Below are 19,338 nucleotides of genomic sequence, written 5' to 3' on the forward strand. Positions count from 1 at the left end.
GATTCTTTAACAAGAAAACATATTAGGACTCCTTCCCAAATAAGTAAATTGAGGAATGAAAAAATGTCACTTTTTGCAGCAGTACAAAAATGTCACACCTGTGAAAAACAAGAGGCACAAGTGATCATCTGCTTTGCTAACATCTAAAAGCCAAAAAAAGAACAGTTGGCCCAAAAATTGGTTGTTGTTGTTGTTGTTGTGGGGTTTAACGCCATTTTTCAGCACGATAGGTTATACATGGCGGCCAGTATTAATGGTGGAGGAAGAACCCGGAAAACCCCGGAAAGAACCACCGACCCACGAGAAGCTACTGGCAAGCTTTCTCACATGCCCACATTGGCTGAATCTTAGACTCGAACCGCCGCAGACAGAGGTGAGATGGCAGTGATCCGTAACGAAGAGCGCTTTAGACCACTCAGCCACTCGGAGCCCCCCAAAAATTGGTGATTGTTAGAATGATCTTATTACCAATTTCTTCCAATGCTGTTGAGTATGTTCAATGAAAACAATTGTTTCTTGGTTTCTCTTTCTCTGTCTAGCTTTTCTTTATAAAATTGAGACACAGTGGTAAAGATTTTGTCTGCCATCAGCAGCATTAGTACAAGTTTTCACCAATAAAACTCGTTTGGTAATTACTTCCTCCAAAATCTTTAAACATTCTAAAGTCAGCAAGCACAAGACAAAACAGGTGTGAAATCTTGTCTACTAGACAGATCAAAACCCTATAACTGAATGAGTGACCCAGGGCCTGTATTTACTTGCTTATAAGGCAAGTCCAACTGCAAACTTCACAGACCCAGATCTGTCACTGCATTATGTCATCAGATTTATGTCTGTACAGTTTGTATGGAGTAATCAGTAGAACAGACTGACCCTGATCTGCTGGCACATTATGCTACACAGACTAGGACCATTGTTGTTCACAGTCTGACTTGACTTATAAGCAATTATGGTATGCATCAGTTCCCCATGTCATGTTTCTCAACTACACTTCATTGCAGTATGTCAGCACATTGAAGGTTTTGAACAAATTATGTTAACTCTGTGCCAAAAAAAGCAAAATAACATTTATTATCCAAAACTTATTTCGAGGCATGATGCCATCTGACTTGATTTGAAATACATGTCATGTACCATATATACTCTCTCATAAGACAAGTCCAACTGCAAAATGCACACTCAGATCTGCCATTGCATAATGTGCCAGCAAATGTGGGTCTCTCCAGTTAGAAGTAATCAGTAGAACAAACAGCATAGACCCTGATCTACAGGTGCATCATGCTACAGCGAATCAGGATATTTGCTCTTTGCTGCTTGACTCCTCTTATAATTGAGTATATACAGTATTTTTTAAGTAGCAAGTGTGCTGCTGTCAATTAATAATTTGTTGGGTTTTTTTTTTTAAGTTGAATGGAATGAAATACTGTTCTTGTGTGAAAATGTATTATGTTTTGAAATAAAAATGATTTGCATATGGGATAATGTTCATGCAAGAACAGCTGCATATCTGCAAACAAAACTGACACATTTTCAGGTACATTTAATAATCAGGTAGGTATATGAGCCATTTCTGGGTCACAGCTGGTTATATCTCAATTGACTTTTAACATCAAATTTCACAAAAATCTGGTTGCCACATTAATTTTTGGAAAATCATGGCAAGTACAATCAGAGGTTCTGAATCCTTCTACCAGTCTTCATTCCTGAAAAGGAAATGGCAGGGCCCTATGATTGTAACCTGAGGTCCAAAATTAGAGTCATTAAAAAAAAACCAAGACAAACATTACAATTTCTTTGTCTGCAAACATAACCATGTCAACTGTTCTGGTAATTGTTGTTTTTTTAGTTGACAAAGAAATTGTAACAAACCATGCTCCAGTCTGATCCCACTAATGTTACGTTTATACCATAATCACTACATGTGCAACATACAGACCAATAATAAAACAAAAACACTACAATTAATAGTTTCTCTTGTTCACAAGGTCAGTATAGGCATGTGTTCATCCAAACCCTCAAACTTTACAAGATTTCTGCATCTTCAAAACTCTCAAAAACTAAGAATGCACTTTAAATAATTTTAAATTTTTTTTACTCAAGACACCTTTTGCACTTTATCTAATGTTTCCTCTTATTCATGCATCAAAGACCGCCAAATTTTTAATCTGACCCCCAGTTCTATGTGTGTTTTCTATTCAATATGAACCCCACTTCTGACACCAAGGAAATGTTCTTACCCTCTTACACACCTAGAAGGAAACGATATTTCATTGATGTTCTTGTTTCAACTCATCCTAAATGACAAACCATTTTCCTAGCTCATTCTTATATTGTCTGTAATGCCATATACCACACAAACACAAAACTGCCATTTTCTCTTTCTTAAAACAAAACTTACACGAAATGTAAATTGCCACAGGTACAGAAAATTGATTTTTTAAAATCACCTTAGAACAAATCTTAACCAACTGAAATATTGGTAGGTGTAGCTAAATGTAGATGAGGCATACAAGGGAAAGCAACAAGAACCTGTCAAGAAAAGTGATTAAAGCAGTCAGTAAAGAGAAATAACACTATGCAGTGATTAAAGATTCTTTTCAGACATATGCCCAGGTTAACAAGCTTAAAAACAACAATCCATTTGGGAGGAGTAGAGATAATAATTTCGAGAGACCACTTTCCATTCAGAAGGAATAAAACCATTTTAAGACCAACTAGACATCATAAGAAGTCATTTTGTGTAGATATGAACATCCATTCAACAGGAGTAGTGAGAACAAGATTTTCAAAATGGACACTGTATGGAGGGCATATGTCTATATGACTTTCTTTTCAGGCAGACTGGTGATATTTTTACAATGGCTGCCATGGCTTCCTGAATTCTATTAGAACAGTGCATAAAAGATACAAACACACACAGATAAAAGGTTTTACCCTTACATAACAACATGGATAGTGCTATGTAATACATTACAGTCTGTACTGACAAACATGCATGTCTGGAAAGAGACATGATCTGTCTGGCCAACACTATGCTAATGTAACACAAATGATGCCTAAATGATCCATGAGCAAATTCACTAAGGGAGAGCCAATATTATCTGTAATAGAATGCATGATGCAATTAGAAAACACCCAAGGACCACTGGTCACTAGATTCTCCTATCCTACTGTCCTGAACAATGGCCTACCTGGAACAAGAATAATTAGATACAGCTGAAAATGGAGTTTTACTACAGACTGTTGATGGCAATGTCAGGTTGTTTTACTGACATTGTTCTCTTGTTCTGAAAAGCCTTCCCCATGATTCAATGAGTCATGTTGATGGTCAGTGAGTCATGTTGATGGTCGTTGGTCTGTTTATTTGTATTGGGTAACATGAACTTTTTTGTACTGTGGTATATTTGTACATATCCCAATATGTACCAAGTATAATAGAATAATATTATCGTAAAAGAATTTGTGACAAATACAAAAATTATATAAATACATGTATTTAATATTAAAAAAATTACCTTTTTTGTTGGGAAAAATGAAAAGCACACTTTTAATGTCATTAAATGCACAACAAGATTACTCAATAATTTCCATACATCTATTGATGATGGAAACTAACAATGTAACGTTATGATGGAAATAAAGAGACGTACCTGCACTTTTTACATATATGCATACCTATCAAGAACCACAATGCCGTTCTCAGTGGACAGGTGTCTTTAACATAAAGTTTGAAGGAACTAAGTAAGACAAGCGTTCTACATCAAAGTACCCTGCCTGAATCTGTGTTGAGGACTCCACCCATAAAGTCCATATCTTGCTTGCAAAAACATATATATTGTTGTTGATGATGATGTCATCATTTCTGACTGAATAAGAGTGGTTAAACAACTGCCCAAGCAACCCTGCAACTACATAGGGTGCATAAGAAAGGTCGGCAATGAACAGGGCCCAAACTTTACATCAAACAAATCTTGGGTGGGGGTTCCCAGAATGCAATTTTGCAGGGAAGGGAATGATGGACCAGAATTTTTGGAGGTAGACTCACAATATGAGTTCCAATTACATATTTCTGCTTGATCACATGAAAAGCCATTGGCAGCCGTTTGATGTAAGACTTGAAAATGCACTAATCCAACTGGAAATGGCAAATGAACATTTTCTGCAGTCCAAGTGCATTTGGAATCAAGTGCTAATTCAAAATCATGACTAGTGTTCTACTTAGCAAAAAGTGATATTTCCGTCTAGAATTTCCTGCTATGTCACTGTAGGAAAGTGACAATCTACCGTAGTGCATCACCATGCATCTAGCCCCATATATGCTTTAACAAATAAACTTGCTGTGATCTGAATTGGGGGGAGGTACGTATTCTATCCATCGTATCATTTGAAACAAAAAAATTCTAAGAGATAAAAGATTTTTTAAAAATGTGGTTAAAAAAGAAAATCTCGGGAACACTGTGCTCATCATTTGGAGATGTTCAAAAAAGTCAAATTTCACATGAAAATACATGTAGATTATATTAAACTTTTGACCTTTAAGGCTATATAAAAATAAATCAAGTCCAGTGGAGTAAACATCCTCTGTGAATCTATTTCAGCAAAAATATAATTTGTGGTATCCAGTGTGCTTTCATGCCAAAAAAAGCTTATGGGACTTGAGATGAAATGAATAACTGATCAGACTTAAACAAAACAACACAAAAATGTTTCGAGTCAACAGACCATCCCTATTTCTCATTGCTGACCCTAGACCCCCACCCCCACACAAAAAAATCACATTAAATATATATATTTAAAAGATTTTTTTAAAAATAACCTGCCTACCCTAATTTTAAAATTAGTGCAATAGGAAGTACACATTTTGTTCTTGGTCTTATCATTTCCTTCCGAAAGTACAAGGTGAATTCAATGCAACAATGTTAACCAAAGATGTTACAGTGTTGTAAAAGTAGGTAACAATGTTAACCAAAGATGTTACAGTGTTGTAAAAGTAGGTAACCATGTTAAAATGTACAAAAGTTTTAAGCCTGCTGATTGTAGCTATCTTATAACCAGGCAAATGCAGGAACAACTTAAGAATGATTGGTTATTGTGTTTTATTAAGAAATAAAGAAGCAAAAGTTGAAAAAAGGAGGGGGGATGAAGTAAAACCTCAATCTAATGCTCAGGGGGGCAACCAACTTGATGGAGGACATAAAGCATAGCCCCCCTTAAGCTGAAATGATCATAATGTATTGACCCATGTTAAAATGTTTTTCCATTGTGAAAATTGTTTGAAAATATTTCTTTTTATATTTTAGTTTTTTAAAATAAAATTCATATTAACAATTTCTTGCACACATTTTTCCTTTTAATCTTATTCTTTAAGTTCCATCATCTTAATTATGAAAAATTTCTTCTGCAGAATCAACAGGTTCATTTACATAAATACTGAACCACTGCAATATGTTCACAGTTATTGAACGAATAGCATCTCTTTATTACTAGGTTGTTACAAAGTCTCACTAAATGTTTAATACTTGTCACAGTGCATGTTGTTTGTTTTGTTGCATTTAATGATTCTTTGAACATTATTTGTCTGTATCATGCCAAGGAAATGGAAGCAAAGTTCCTTTCCTTATGACCGAATCAGCTGAACTAGCTGGCTCTGGTGAATATCAAACACATGAGCCTTGAATTACGGGTCCCATACTCTACTGAGATACGACGATTCCGTCATGTATGTTCAATTTATTTTGCATTTTATTTTTGTCATATGTATTTATCAGCTGTATTTAAGTCAAAGTGGAAGCAAAAATCATTTATATCTTTATCCTCATTGATATTGTTTGCATACTGTATGATACTGTTTGCATACTGTATGATGCTGTTTGCATACTGTATGATGCTGTTTGCATACTAGTTGATACTGTTTGCATACTGTATCATTAAGCATCATCCAATGCTGCAGAATGATGTCCAGTGGGACTTAATATTACAAACCATTTTTAAGTAACCAAAAAAAAAAGAAATAACAAGTGTGATCATTCCTTGTTTTGTTATTAGAATGTGAAACCACTCCTGACGGCAATCAACTGGACATGAAAAGAAAGAGACTGTATATTTATGATTCTCTTTCAAACAGAATAAACTTAAAATTCAGAAAAGTGCTTAAAATAAAGAAGAATAAAAACACAAATTCTAGGTTTAAAGTAGTCTATTTGGAATGGAAGAAGATCCTTACTTAAATTAGATGGATCGTTACTGATACAACACTGTGAAGAATTATAAGTTTTTAAAATGAACCTTTTTGAAATTCTGGAATCACCATCATCTGTTCAAAAGTCTGCCTTGTGCTACATTTACAATCATGTACTGTGTAGAAGTATCAATTACTACATATCTAAAAGAAAATATGAACAAGTTTAATTCTGAGCAAATCTGCATGGCAACAGTGCTTAGAATAATTATTTAAATAATAACTAAAGCAACTGGCATGACTAGTTATGCAAATTCTCAGGCCTTTTACTGCTTATTCCACCACCACCATCAATATTCACCCCTGCCCCCAGAAAGTGACACAGAGGTCATCATGCAAAATACACCCAATACTTGATCCAATTCCTGTTAGGACTGCATAAAGTGTGTTCAGAAAATATTTGAAAATGTCATGATTCAAATGTTTGTTCAGTGGGCCCTCTTTTGTGGATTCATTATGGTGGGTGCCATGAATGACATCCATATTTTAGATGGTCACAGAAAGTCAAAACATCTACAAAGTTTCATGAATCACATGGACAGCTAAATGAACAGAAATAGGGTACGACAACATATCCTGCTAAATCCAGTGGTTTCAAGATGAACAAAAATAGAGTGGAGTGTGAGGTGGTGTAGCAGTAGGTATCCTGGACATAAAAGATGAAACCTTCAAGAAAAACACTGATTCATTTATTTCTGAAGTACCAACAAATCAAAGATATATTCTAGAGGGGAATGGATATTCAAACATGAGGAATTCAAATGCTGGTATGTAAGGCCTCATTTAAATTGCACAGCAGGCTGATAATTTGAAGTTTTTAAATATAAGAAACAGGTAAAGTATTATGATGTAGTGTTTTTCAAAATTACCTCATTTGTATTTACACTAATGTAAAAAGTACTTTTGTAATACATGAAGCAAGAGTACAAATACCTACTCTGTCAGATATCTGATGTGGACATCAGAGATTAAAATGCAGTCAAACCTGCCAGTCCTTAGTGAACCAAGCAGTCAACCTGCTCACCTCTGTCAATGAACAAAATCATTTTGAGATAAGCTTTCAATTAACAAGAACAACACCCAGCTGCAAGCTAATTACTGTCAATGAAATAATGTAGTGTTGCCAATTTATACCAATGAAACTTAAGAAAACAAAATCCAAAATGCAGGCCATTTACAGTATCATGAATGACACTCCTTATCCACTCTACCCAATATGTCTGAAATAGACATCAAGGTTAAAATTCAGTCAAAATGCCAGTTTTATAGTGAACCAAGCAGTCAACCTGCTCAAGGCTGTCAGTGAACCAAACCATTTTGGGATAAGCTGTCAACTAACAATAACAACAACCAGCTGCAGGCTGTTACTAAAGGTGAAGAGTTGCCAACTTATGCCATTGAGTCTTAAGAAAACAAAATCCAATATGCATGCAGTGTGCAGAGATGTCCTTACTATAAACAGGGCTGTAGAGAGCAATCACTCACGGGCCCTTGGGTAGGAAACACCTGGGCCTCTCCTAGTCCTAGTTCTTGTTCAAACAATTTTTCTTTTATAAAATTAAAAAGCTTTGTTTGGCTGGGGGGTGGGGGCTTGGGCCAGGGCCCCAGGGATACATCCCCCAGTTGCCCCCCTCTTGTCGACCTGACCATAAATGGCACTGTTTTTCTTTTCTGAGAAGTACTTGTACAAAGAAAACATATTTAAAAAAAAAACAACATTAAATCCATCATAACACTTAAAACTACATCTTTTTTAATAACGGATCACAAAAAACATAACGTAAATGTTGACAATTGTGGTAATGTAGTAAACAAGTAATAAATTACAGTAAAAATTGGGGGCCCCAAGTGGCTGAGTGGTCTAAAGCACTCTCCATTACAGATCACTGCCATCTCACCTCTGTGTGAGTTCGAGTTTCGGAATCAGCCAATGTGGTTATGTGAGAAAGCTTGCCAGCTAAGCTTCTCGTGGGTCGGTGGTTCTTTCCGAGGTTTTCCAGGGTTCTTCCTCCACCATTAATACTGGCCACCATGTATAGCCGATCGTGTGCTGAAAAATGGCGTTAAACCCCACAACAACAACATATCATACACAAAGTGCCCCAATTAATTCTCCTCATGATCAACTTCCATGTATCACAATACATGTCCTACATCAGATAAATTTAAGGGTACAATATGCAGATTTACCTGTATATTAAACTTTAATCGAAACAATCATCTGCCAAAATTGCTCCTCTTTAGAACACTGTTCACTGAAGCCATAAAATAACCCCTATTACGTGGCAGAACCTTATAACAAGAAATTTAACACCAAGAGTTTGTCATAACAGTGCCGAAAACACAGAAATAGGATATTTAATGCTTTCTTAACAGTGTATAAAATACATAAGTACGGTATTTAAAGCAGTGATATCAAATTATAAATGGTTCTCATCAATTTAGAATTAAAATTAGAATGAAATGATTCATACAGCAAGAATAAAACTAAATTTAAACAATTACAGAACTCTATATAGGGATTCATCAAACTGGATATTTAACTTGCTGGATTAGAACTGTGTGGGTTGTTTTAATTCAATGACAAATTTTACAAACACTACAAAACTACTATTCCAGACTGTGTCTTGATCATCCGAATGCTAATGATACCCTTCTGACTGCATCACATATCTTAGTTGGTGATCCAGACTAATTCAAGGTACGTTTCATTATATGGTTCTGTTTGAATAAGTGTTTTCACAGTGATTAAGTGCTATGATCTTAAACATGAACAAATATTCCAAATATGTATGGATAGCTATGTACCTATTAATCCATTGCGCCATCATAAAACATGGACTGTACTTGCCAATAAAACATGGACTGTACTTGCCACTGAGAAATAAATGCTAACAACTGTGGACTAAATGCTTAAAATTAAATTGTTTTGAATAATGTGAATGAATGTTAAAAGTTACATACATGTTATTAGTCAGCTGTGCCAATATGTTTATTATGTTAAGATTTGTTGTTTAATACTATATCCACATTTTAACAGAGACAGCAATATGGTGAAGGACTTATACACAAGCTGACTTAAAAACGCACTTCATGCACCAGTGTGCATCAGTACTTTAAAACATGTAATTGTGTGAATAAAAATGCAGGTGATTTCCATACCTACATGTTAGTAGATTTAACTAATGACATGCTCTACAAAATCATTTAAAGTGTGTGTGATTTTGATTTTTAATGTAGCTCTAACAAATTTTTCAGTCATATCACAATGATGTCTGCAGTGTGGCAGTTTATAGTGATGTCTTGGCACTGAGGTATCATGTCCCACTCAGTCACATTATCCTGACACCAAGCTGACCAGTCCTAATAATAACCTCTAAAATGGGGATCTGTCTGGCGCCCCCACCCCCCATGATAAATGCTGAGTGCCATTTTTATATGGATTTGGTAGGACAAGAACCCGCGACCTCCTGCATCCAAGGCTAACACTCTAACCACTGAGGCCGCTGCAGCAGTCCTTTAACTTGTAGGAGACTGAATCAGATGGACATAATAATTAGCATTACACAGTGTTTTGACAGACATGAAGGTTACTGAATATATTTACCAGTGGTTTCATTCAGCTTTGCAGGGGGGTGGAGCCTGAGATTTTATTGAAAAAACATGTCAGAATACTGTAGCTTGAATACAATATTTTTGCAATAATTTAAAGAATAGAAGAACATGCTACATCTATTCCATTAGCCAGACAAAAAATTATCTTCAGAGGAAAAGAAAAAGATATAAACTACCACCTCGAAAATGAAATGCTTGGTCTAACAGAAAACTTGTACCAAATAAACACTGGACCGTTTACCAAAGGACAGTAGTGGGGCCCTGAGTGGCCGAGTGGTCTAAAGCGCTCTCTGTTATGGGTTATGGATCACTGCCATCTCACCTCTGCCTGCGTGGGTTCGAGTCTCGGATTCAGCCAATGTCGGTATGTGATAAAGCTTGCCAGTAGCTTCTCGTGGGTCAGTGGTTCTTTCCAGGGTTTTCCCGGGTTCTTCCTCCACCATTAATACTGGCCGCCATGTATAGCCTATCGTGTGCTGAAAAATGGCGTTAAACACAACAACAACAAAGGACAGTAGCAATTTAATTTGGTGGTCCATAACCAGAATGAACAAATAAGCAGTCAATTCAGAAAAGAATTGCCGAACAAAACAAAAAAAAAAGTGAATGTCTGGAAAGCGTTTGGTTATTTTGGTTTTGTGTGGTTTAATGCCATTTTTCAGCACAGGACAGCCAGTATATTTGGTAAAGGAAGAACCCGGGTCAAAACAACAAACCATAGGAAGCTACTAGCAAGCTTTCTCACATACGCACTTTGGCTGAACCAAGACTCAAACTCCGACAAAGGTGGGCTCTGTGAGTGATACGTAAAGGTGAGTGTGTTAGACCACTTGGCCACCCTGGGTCACTGGACATAAGATCAACAAAAGAGGGTTTTGACTTGCTGAGTCCATATTAATTAGCTTTAATCCACCCAAAATCCTGACTCAATACATGGACAATCCAACGACACTGAATTTATCTCTGCACAATTCCATAAATAACAAAATGTGGATGCAAACAACTTGCTGGTGCACCATATAGAAAGTACAGCTGTTTATGAAATACAGCATTTGAGTCTCTTCTCATCAACAATGATCTTTTTAACGCTATGAAATAAGTGAATCCATAAATAAAAAAATTCATGTCCCATAAACATCTTTTATAAGTCAGGTCAAACTGCAAACAACAAAGATCCTCATCTGCCATAGCACAATGTTTCTGCAGATCAGGGTCTGTGCTGTTTGTTCAACTGATTACTCCTAACGAACTGCTCAGACCCAAATCTATGGTAGCACAATGCAAATTGACAGCAACAGATTTTTTTAATACAGTAGCAAAATGACAATATAAGCACTTACTCATATGGATTTTTTTAATATGGTACCAAAATGACTACATATACATAACTTAGTCATACAGACTTTAGGATAAAGTAGCAAAATGACTATATAAAGTCAACACTTACTCATACTGAGTGTAGGATATAGTAGCAAAATGACTATAAAGTCATCATCTTTGAATGGAAATTAAACTGAATTGTGCATATATTTCAATGATGCAAGTCCTAGAGATGCTTTTCCATCAATATTTTCATTATATGTAGCAAAGGCTCATCTTCATCATTGTTGTAAAGGAACTTGATTTAAAATTCCTGGAGACTACCAACAGATCAACAATTTCTGTGATGCAACATCCATAATTTTGTTATCTGTCCTCTCAAGTAAAAAGGTGTCGGAAATGATTTTCGGATTAGTAAATTTCAATATTTATATAACTGGGAGTTCTTTCTTTCAAAAGTTTCTGATGGAAATTTCACCAGCCTAACAAATCATGAAACAGGCAGTACATTTTGTTAACTGATACTCTGTATTTCAAATCCTGTAAGTCTGAGTGTACTTTCTCACCACCAAGCAAGCCTTGTGATGGAACTATCTTTAGCATCTTGTACAAACATTGATGAAGACCTTCAGGTGATCCATAAACAAGTATCTACTTGTCATTTATATTGCCTATTGGAGTCAGAAAGCTGTACTGTGCAAGATCTGTTGAGGAAGTCATGGTAAAAAAAAATAACTGGGAGCATGGGGTGGGATAGAACTCAGACTGCCAGGAGGCTTCAAAATTCAGACAAAAGATCAATCCAGCCTATCAGAATGCTTAATTATTATGACAAAGATCAATCCAGCCTATCAGAATGCCTTATTATTATGACAAAAGATCAATCACAATATGCCTAACACAGATTTTCTGACAAAATATTGAAATTGATCAAAACCTGTACATCACTACAATGTGCTGCCAAAATAATGCCTATCAGCTGTAACAATGTAACAGAATATTGCACAAAATTAATGACTGAAACAGATACAGCCATTAAGAAGGTGGACCTATTTAGTATCATGTTTCACCCATGTGGAGGCTGAACGCCGCAAAAAAATAATTCAATATACTGAAATACTACCAAAATGTATAAACCCTATTTTATTTTGTCCTTTACATAAATGCATATATACATATTCATATATTACATACATAAACGCAAATGGTAGATGAATTTTTACAGAAGAAAAACTGATTAACCAAACAGACCTAGTGAAATTCTAGTCGCCTTTGGTAAAAATTATGTTGTATGGTTCCAGTAATGGTGTGAAAACACTAAGGTAGGAAGGTTGGCATCAATCTGGGGATTTTATTTCCCTTCATTTTTAAATCCAGCTAGTGTCAGTTCAATTTAAAGTTGCTGGTTCGGATGTGAAGAATGGGGTACAGTTGGTACAGATTTCTGTATTTTTTATGTCAATGTATTAAGAAGTTCTAGGGTTCAGACCTTCAATCATGGATAATGGTTGGCTTATTGAATCACACATAATTCTTTCTTTGACCCAACAAAACATCTGATTGTCAAAATAAAAAGCAATAATACTCGTTGATCCAAATTCTGGAGCTCATACAAATCGTGTGAATAGATCTTCCCAGCAGCTTCCCATAGGTTGGTGGTTCAAACTCCACCAGTCAAATGACCGCCATGTTTAGCCTATAGTGTACTAAATACTGATGTTAAACCCACAACAAACAAAACAATTATGTACAATTAAGTGCAGACCATAAATGAACACTTCCAGAAAAATTAACCACTTAAAATATTCAGAAGGGTCTGTCAACTTACAGGAAATATAATTCATTTACTCAGCATAAGAACACACCAATGTTTCATTATAGGATACATATCCAAACTGCCATCTGCATTCATCTCAGGCTTTGCCTATTTCATATTACTACTACATTTTACAGACTTTGTTTCACCAAGAGTTGACACCTGTTAGTGTGATGTGCGATGTGATGTGATTTTGGATTTTTAACGTAGCTTTAAAAAATTTCAGTCATATCACTACGATGTCTGCAGTGTGGCAGTTTATAGTGGTGTCTAGCACTGGGGCACCATGCTGCAGACATGATGTAGCATGATGGCCCACCCAGTCACATTATCCTGACACCAGGCCGACCAGTCCTAACACTAACCTCTTAATGCTGAAAGCACAGAGAGGCAGCTGTTAGTACCCTTTTTGTAAGTCTTTGGTATGACTCGGCCGGGGATCAAACCCACAACCTCCAGCATCCAAGGCAGATGCCCTAACCATTAGGCCACATGAGCAGTGTACACCTGTTAGTGTAATATGATAGTGTAGAATACAGTAACAAAAGAGAGCTATTGCTCTTACATGAAATTATTACCTTTTTTCACCTAACATACAATAGTTATGCTTTTTTTTCTCTCTCTCTTTATCTTCCTTTTTGTGGGTACCCAAGTACCTGCCTACTGACAGCTGATAATAACCCAGGTAATAAAATGATTAAATGGGCACCCATTTAATCATTTAGTTCATATGTAAAAGAAACACAGGTTCAGATCCACAATTTCATCTGGAGACACCAGAAACGAGTGGTACACAGAATAATGCATATAGTTCGAGGCTACTGTGCATTTTTACATGACACAATGATGACCTGCCAAGAAATCTGAACATTGTCTGATATGCTAGGCAGGAGAGGATTGTGCAGCAATTAAAATAATTTACTTTTTAAAATTAAACTGGTTAAGACATTGAAAGTGTGGGCATATGCTAAGTGACTGAATTAAAATAGTGTTCAATGCAATCTGTGTGAAATAACAGCATCTGCTAAAGATGGTAACATGAGTACTGTGCAACACCATTTCTTCTGAACTTATCACATAGATGTGGACAGCAACAGTAGCAATGGCAACACCATACCATCTTTTTGGGGCCAAACAAAGCCAAAATTAGCATCATCAACTTACAACGAAGCAGTTCAGGTTTGTACACAATTAATACAATTTTCTTTTAATTGGGTACCAAGTTAGCCAATCACTGGATCAACAGGTATCAGGTAGATGTTTACAACAATTCTGAAAGCCATATGATAGAAGCACTCTCTTACCAATCTGCAGAATATATTTTTGGCATACATAAAATCTAACTCACTATCCCAGCTTTAAAGAATGCAAGCCTGTTTACCAACATTACCGCTGGATGTGGCCATTACTGCACCTACTTAATATGCAAGTGCAACATGCTGAATGAGAGGACTGTATTCATTTCAGCTTCTTGCACTTGCATATTAAATAGGCACCTAGCTATGGGTTATCAGACTTTATAACATGGAAAACAACAGAAAGAGCCAGTCAATAACAGACAACATAAATCTTTTACTTTGCCCAAGAATACACAAAAGCTATATAAAAGCTTCAGCAACAAACGCACCAATAATCAACTGAAAAGTTTTCTTCCTTGCTCTGGATAATTCTAGATCTTTTGTAATTTCCCAGGACATAAATATCTGGAGAATTCGATTTTTTTCTGACAATATCACACACTGCCTCCATCAGCAGCTAATGTGGCCTAGTGGTTAGAGCATCCGCCTCGGATGCGGGAGGTCTTGGGTTCGATCCCCGGCCGAGTCATACCAAAGACTTACAAAAATGGTACTAACATCTGCCTCGCTTGGCGCTCTGCATGAAGAGGTTAGTGTTAGGACTGGTTGGCCTGGTGTCAGGATAATGTGACTGGGTGGGACATCATGCTACATGCCTGCTGCATGATGCCCTAGTGCTAGACATCACTATAAACTGTCACACGGCAGACATCGTAGCGATATGACTGAAAAATTGTTAAAGCTACGTTAAAAATCCAAATCACACACGCTAATGTTGATCACCCTCCTTGTACCACAAGGAAAATGGTCGCTAAAGAAGACGTTCTTAAAATATTTATACTCCGACCATGTCAAATTACTAATAATCACCACTGATCAGCTCCGAAAACTAAAGGACAACTGTTCCTTGTATCGGTACCTCTACGTACAAAATTAATAATTACAAAATGATGAGTAACGAAAGATGTGGGTACACATATATTGTGGATATAACGGGAGGTAACTACAGTAGTCTTACAGGCAGGAAAATAATTTTTGGTAAGATAAGAAAATCGGCATACCTCAAACGCGTTAGTACAAGTGAAGCCGGCATTGTCAACTAGTACATAAAATATTCTAATCTAATTGTTATATTTAAGAAGGAAATTTCTTAAAATTACACATGGTGAAAACTTGTTTACATTTTAGCCCCTGGGTCAAAGGATCGGCCATCTTGAAATTGTTGACGGTTTGTCACCTGTAACCATTTACCTACGAAATTACAGGTATGCCTACCTTCCAAAACGTGTCGTAACAACAATGACTAATTTAAACTTTTCTATGTTAAATAAAGACTTTCTACAGTCATTATAACTGCGTTTGAATTATTATTACCTCATTTGGGGCACTCAATTCAAACAAGTCATAGTGATCTTGATTCCACTGTTGGATCAACTGCGCCAACTTATTCCGGTCTTGTATTCTCTCGGTTTCCGTCATTTTTTTTTTTTTTATAAATCCATTGGCACAAGATTCTCAGAAAAAGAGAAACTTAAATCCGAAAGGTTTCCAGTCATTGATCGTATATTCTTAAATAATAATCCTCTCCACTTAGAATGATGATAACCTGTTTCCGTATTCACTCACAACTCAAACTCGTCTCTTATTGAAAGCGTTATTTGCGCATGCGTGTGGCGTAAATGATATATGCAAATTACTTAGGTGCCCGCACCTTGTCAAGATGGGGGACATCCTAACGTTGGCACGCCCCTAAATGATGAAATTCATTATACTATATTTGTAAATAGTGTTAACATTCTTTATTATAGCCTTTGTAATAAAGATAATTAGACTATTGTTTAATCTCTTTGTTTTGGATTCGTAAAAAAGGCAGAAAATTAAAAGCAATATGCATAATGATAAGCGATGTTGAACTGCACCCTTTATCGTTTTGGACAGGTACGTGCCGTATATAACCGTATGAGACGATGAGTGGTAACTTAATTACTATGGTGCGACCTGAATGATTAGATGTAGAATTGTGGAGATTTGATTTGAATCAGATTGTGGTGATACAAACATGTGCAGGATAATCTATGGTGCGCCAACGAAGACAAACGTTTCACGTATGGAAAGATTGTGGATTCTTTATTATATTTCACACGCAGTGCCTGTTTAAAGCGTTCCATTGCCCTAAGCACCGAAAATAGTATGGTGTCCCTCAACCCTTCCTACAAAATGTGAAACTTAAGAAAAATATTAAAAGCTAAACAGGTGGGAAAATATCAGTGCTGCCATCACTCCAAAACGAAATACACGTACATATAGAGATCGAAATGGTCATATATAATTCATTCAATTTTATCATGCACAATTAATTTGAATTTTTCTGGTGCCCTAAACACGTGCTTAGTGTGCTTAAATGGGTAAATCAACACTGTTCATACGTGAGGAAAATAAAGTCACGCATTTTCGGCCCTCCGTTGCATGTACGCGTGTCTTCTCTTAACATAACCGTTTCTACATTGTTTTGCACATGCTCGTTTTATTTACTTATTCGTTTATTTCCAATTGCATGAGTGTTTATTTTTGTTCCATTGCCACATATGCCTTGTGAAGTGCATTTTCAGATTTAAACAAAAAATGATAGTCTTACGATTTAGCTATACTCTCGAGTGAAATTTTACAGATGAAATTAAGCCATTTCCTTTGGAATAATTTCTCAACAGGAAAAAAAAAAAAGACATTGGTGATGCTAATTAATCTTAGTATGGAAACTTTTGGATGTCTTTAACTTACATACCAGTTAAAGACATTACTGTGCGTCCACGTGATTTACCTTGGTACGACAGAAGGGTACTAAAATTCACCATATAAGGCGTAGAGCAACCCAAATAAATCGCGTTAACGACGAACATGGACTAGAAATCGGAAATGTTTATAAAGCTAAGGAATAAATTGAATAAGCTTAAAATGAAGGAAAACAATTGCTAATAAGACTGAAACTTTAAACTTTAATCATTACTCTTTCACATTTTAAACAATACTAGAAAATTGTTCGATTTTTCATTGCAGGGATAAATTTTTATTCGGTTTGTCTTCAGCTTGTTGAAGAAGAAAGTGGTTTAAACAAATTGGGGATATTGAACAAAAAAACAAAAACAAAAAAAAAACAAAAAAAAAAAACAACACAACCTGAATGAATATTTTGCACCAGTCCCTATCGTTGATTATACTCTTCCAAATTTTATTACACTGATCAAGCTTTAAACATGTGCATATTAGAAAACAAGATGTATATGGTGTCGTCATGCCAGTCTCTTCACAATGTTATAGGGACGTATCTTATTAGTCCGAATTTATAACATAGAGAATGTGGTTGGCACCTTTTAAAAGAGCGTAGAAAAGTCCACAGAAGTGTTACATCAAATAAAACGAATAATCATACTATGACGGTACAAAACATTGTAAAACAATCCGTCTGTAAAGAAATTTCAAAATGCTTTATTTTGTGGCCAGCGTTACACGTAAACATGAGATTGACGTATGGGTTTGCGTGTCGATAAACTTGGTAGCTAGCGACAATTAATATCTTCTGTTTGGGGCATAAATTGAATTTTAGTTATGGCCCGCTTGGCTAACGGCTAGAGACAGACTAGAGTGGAATGTTAACATGAGTTCATAGCCGTAAAATGTTCAGAGTTGATATGAACCAGAGAAAAGTTTAGGAAACTGTGGTCTATTTAATGCAGATGCCATAAAATTAAATTCTCCAGATAGTTATTAATAAAGGTGGACTAGAAAGGATTATTCTGACTTCTACTGAGTGATAAGAATTCGACGGGTAAAGTAGTAATCCTGATTGGCTAAATTAAACGATAGGGGGTGGGGTTGGTGTCCCAGACGGAATTCAGAGTTTTAAAATAGCTCCCCTCGTAAAATTAATCAGTCTAAGTTTCTGTCTGATGCCAAGAAGTTCACTCCGAGGAAAAATAGCAAGTATCTTTTCTCGTTAAATAAATTGCCCTATGGGCAAGCGTCGGGAAGTTGAGGACATGAAACGAGAGAGGTTCAGCTGCATAGGGAGGCGCGAATCTCGAATAATGCATAAGGTTAATCTCAATTACATGCAATGCATATTCACTGATGGTAGGTCTGTAATTATTGTTGAATTTATTCGTTTTAAATTCATCCTTCAAATTTTCCTTGAGTTCAGAAATAATTGTGCATGTTATATGGCTGATATATCATAAAAATGTCCTACAATATTTCGTTATATGAATGAGCTCGGATTCGGTTGTTTTGTATGTAATAGAAATCATGCAGTGTAAGATTTAATGTATTTCTACTGACACACATTGTGAGGAGTAATTTATCTGTCTTATATGATTTGTATCAAAAAGATTTCATGCTTTGTAAAAGGTCTACTCAGAACTGATTTTTCCTATGTCTGGAAATCGATGTCAACGAATAGCTAATTAGTACAAGTAACGTAGTTAGGACAAGAAGTGAAGCCATTAATTCGTGCGTAATTAAGTTGAATCATTATGGTAACTGAGAATCGAGTAACTTGTGCCGACTGACCTAGTTCAGCTGGTAAATTTATAACCATAGTGGGGTGTGATGGTTTATCTGAAGAGATCTAATTATGTCACGGTCAGTTGGAATGTGGTAGCCGCTAACAAGACATTGATTTATGATAATAGGATTGTGTATCCATATTAGGTTGCATATGACCATAGTTCTGTTGCGTTCCATTGACGATATCTGACGCAAGAGGTTGGGAATATGTGTTGATCCCATGAGAAGGACAAAGCAGACACGTATTTAGGTCGAGTACTACATTCTATTTTGAACGAAAGAAAATAACTCCACAAACACCTATGTCGTACAGTGGAGAAAATAGCACAGTCTGCAACCAAGAGATTGCTGACCCGAAGAGGCGCGCAAGCGCGTGGAACAGAGAAAGAGAGAGAGAGACGCAGACCTATCACCAGCAGTGATTTGGGAAAGAAAGGAAGCACCAGGTGATGCTGTCATGTCGGCAATTTGAGTTCGATCAGTCACTCGAT

General features: G+C 36.2%; 1 protein-coding gene across 1 annotated transcript in view; it reads right to left on the reverse strand.

Annotated features, from left to right (window-relative positions):
* The window catches only part of LOC149797195 (afadin-like), a 181,215-nt gene extending 165,280 nt beyond the window's left edge, over window positions 1–15,935 (reverse strand). The window contains exon 1 of the mRNA XM_089961872.1: window positions 15,662–15,935. Coding sequence (XP_089817998.1) covers window positions 15,662–15,766 — 105 coding nt within the window. The 5' untranslated portion in view covers window positions 15,767–15,935. The remainder of the gene's footprint in view (window positions 1–15,661) is intronic.
* Between the last annotated feature and the right edge of the window lie 3,403 nt (window positions 15,936–19,338).

This window comes from Sinohyriopsis cumingii, chromosome 6 (genome assembly GCF_028554795.1).
Source record: "Sinohyriopsis cumingii isolate HCF-2022 chromosome 6, ASM2855479v2, whole genome shotgun sequence".
In the NCBI taxonomy this organism is placed as follows: domain Eukaryota; kingdom Metazoa; phylum Mollusca; class Bivalvia; order Unionida; family Unionidae; genus Sinohyriopsis; species Sinohyriopsis cumingii.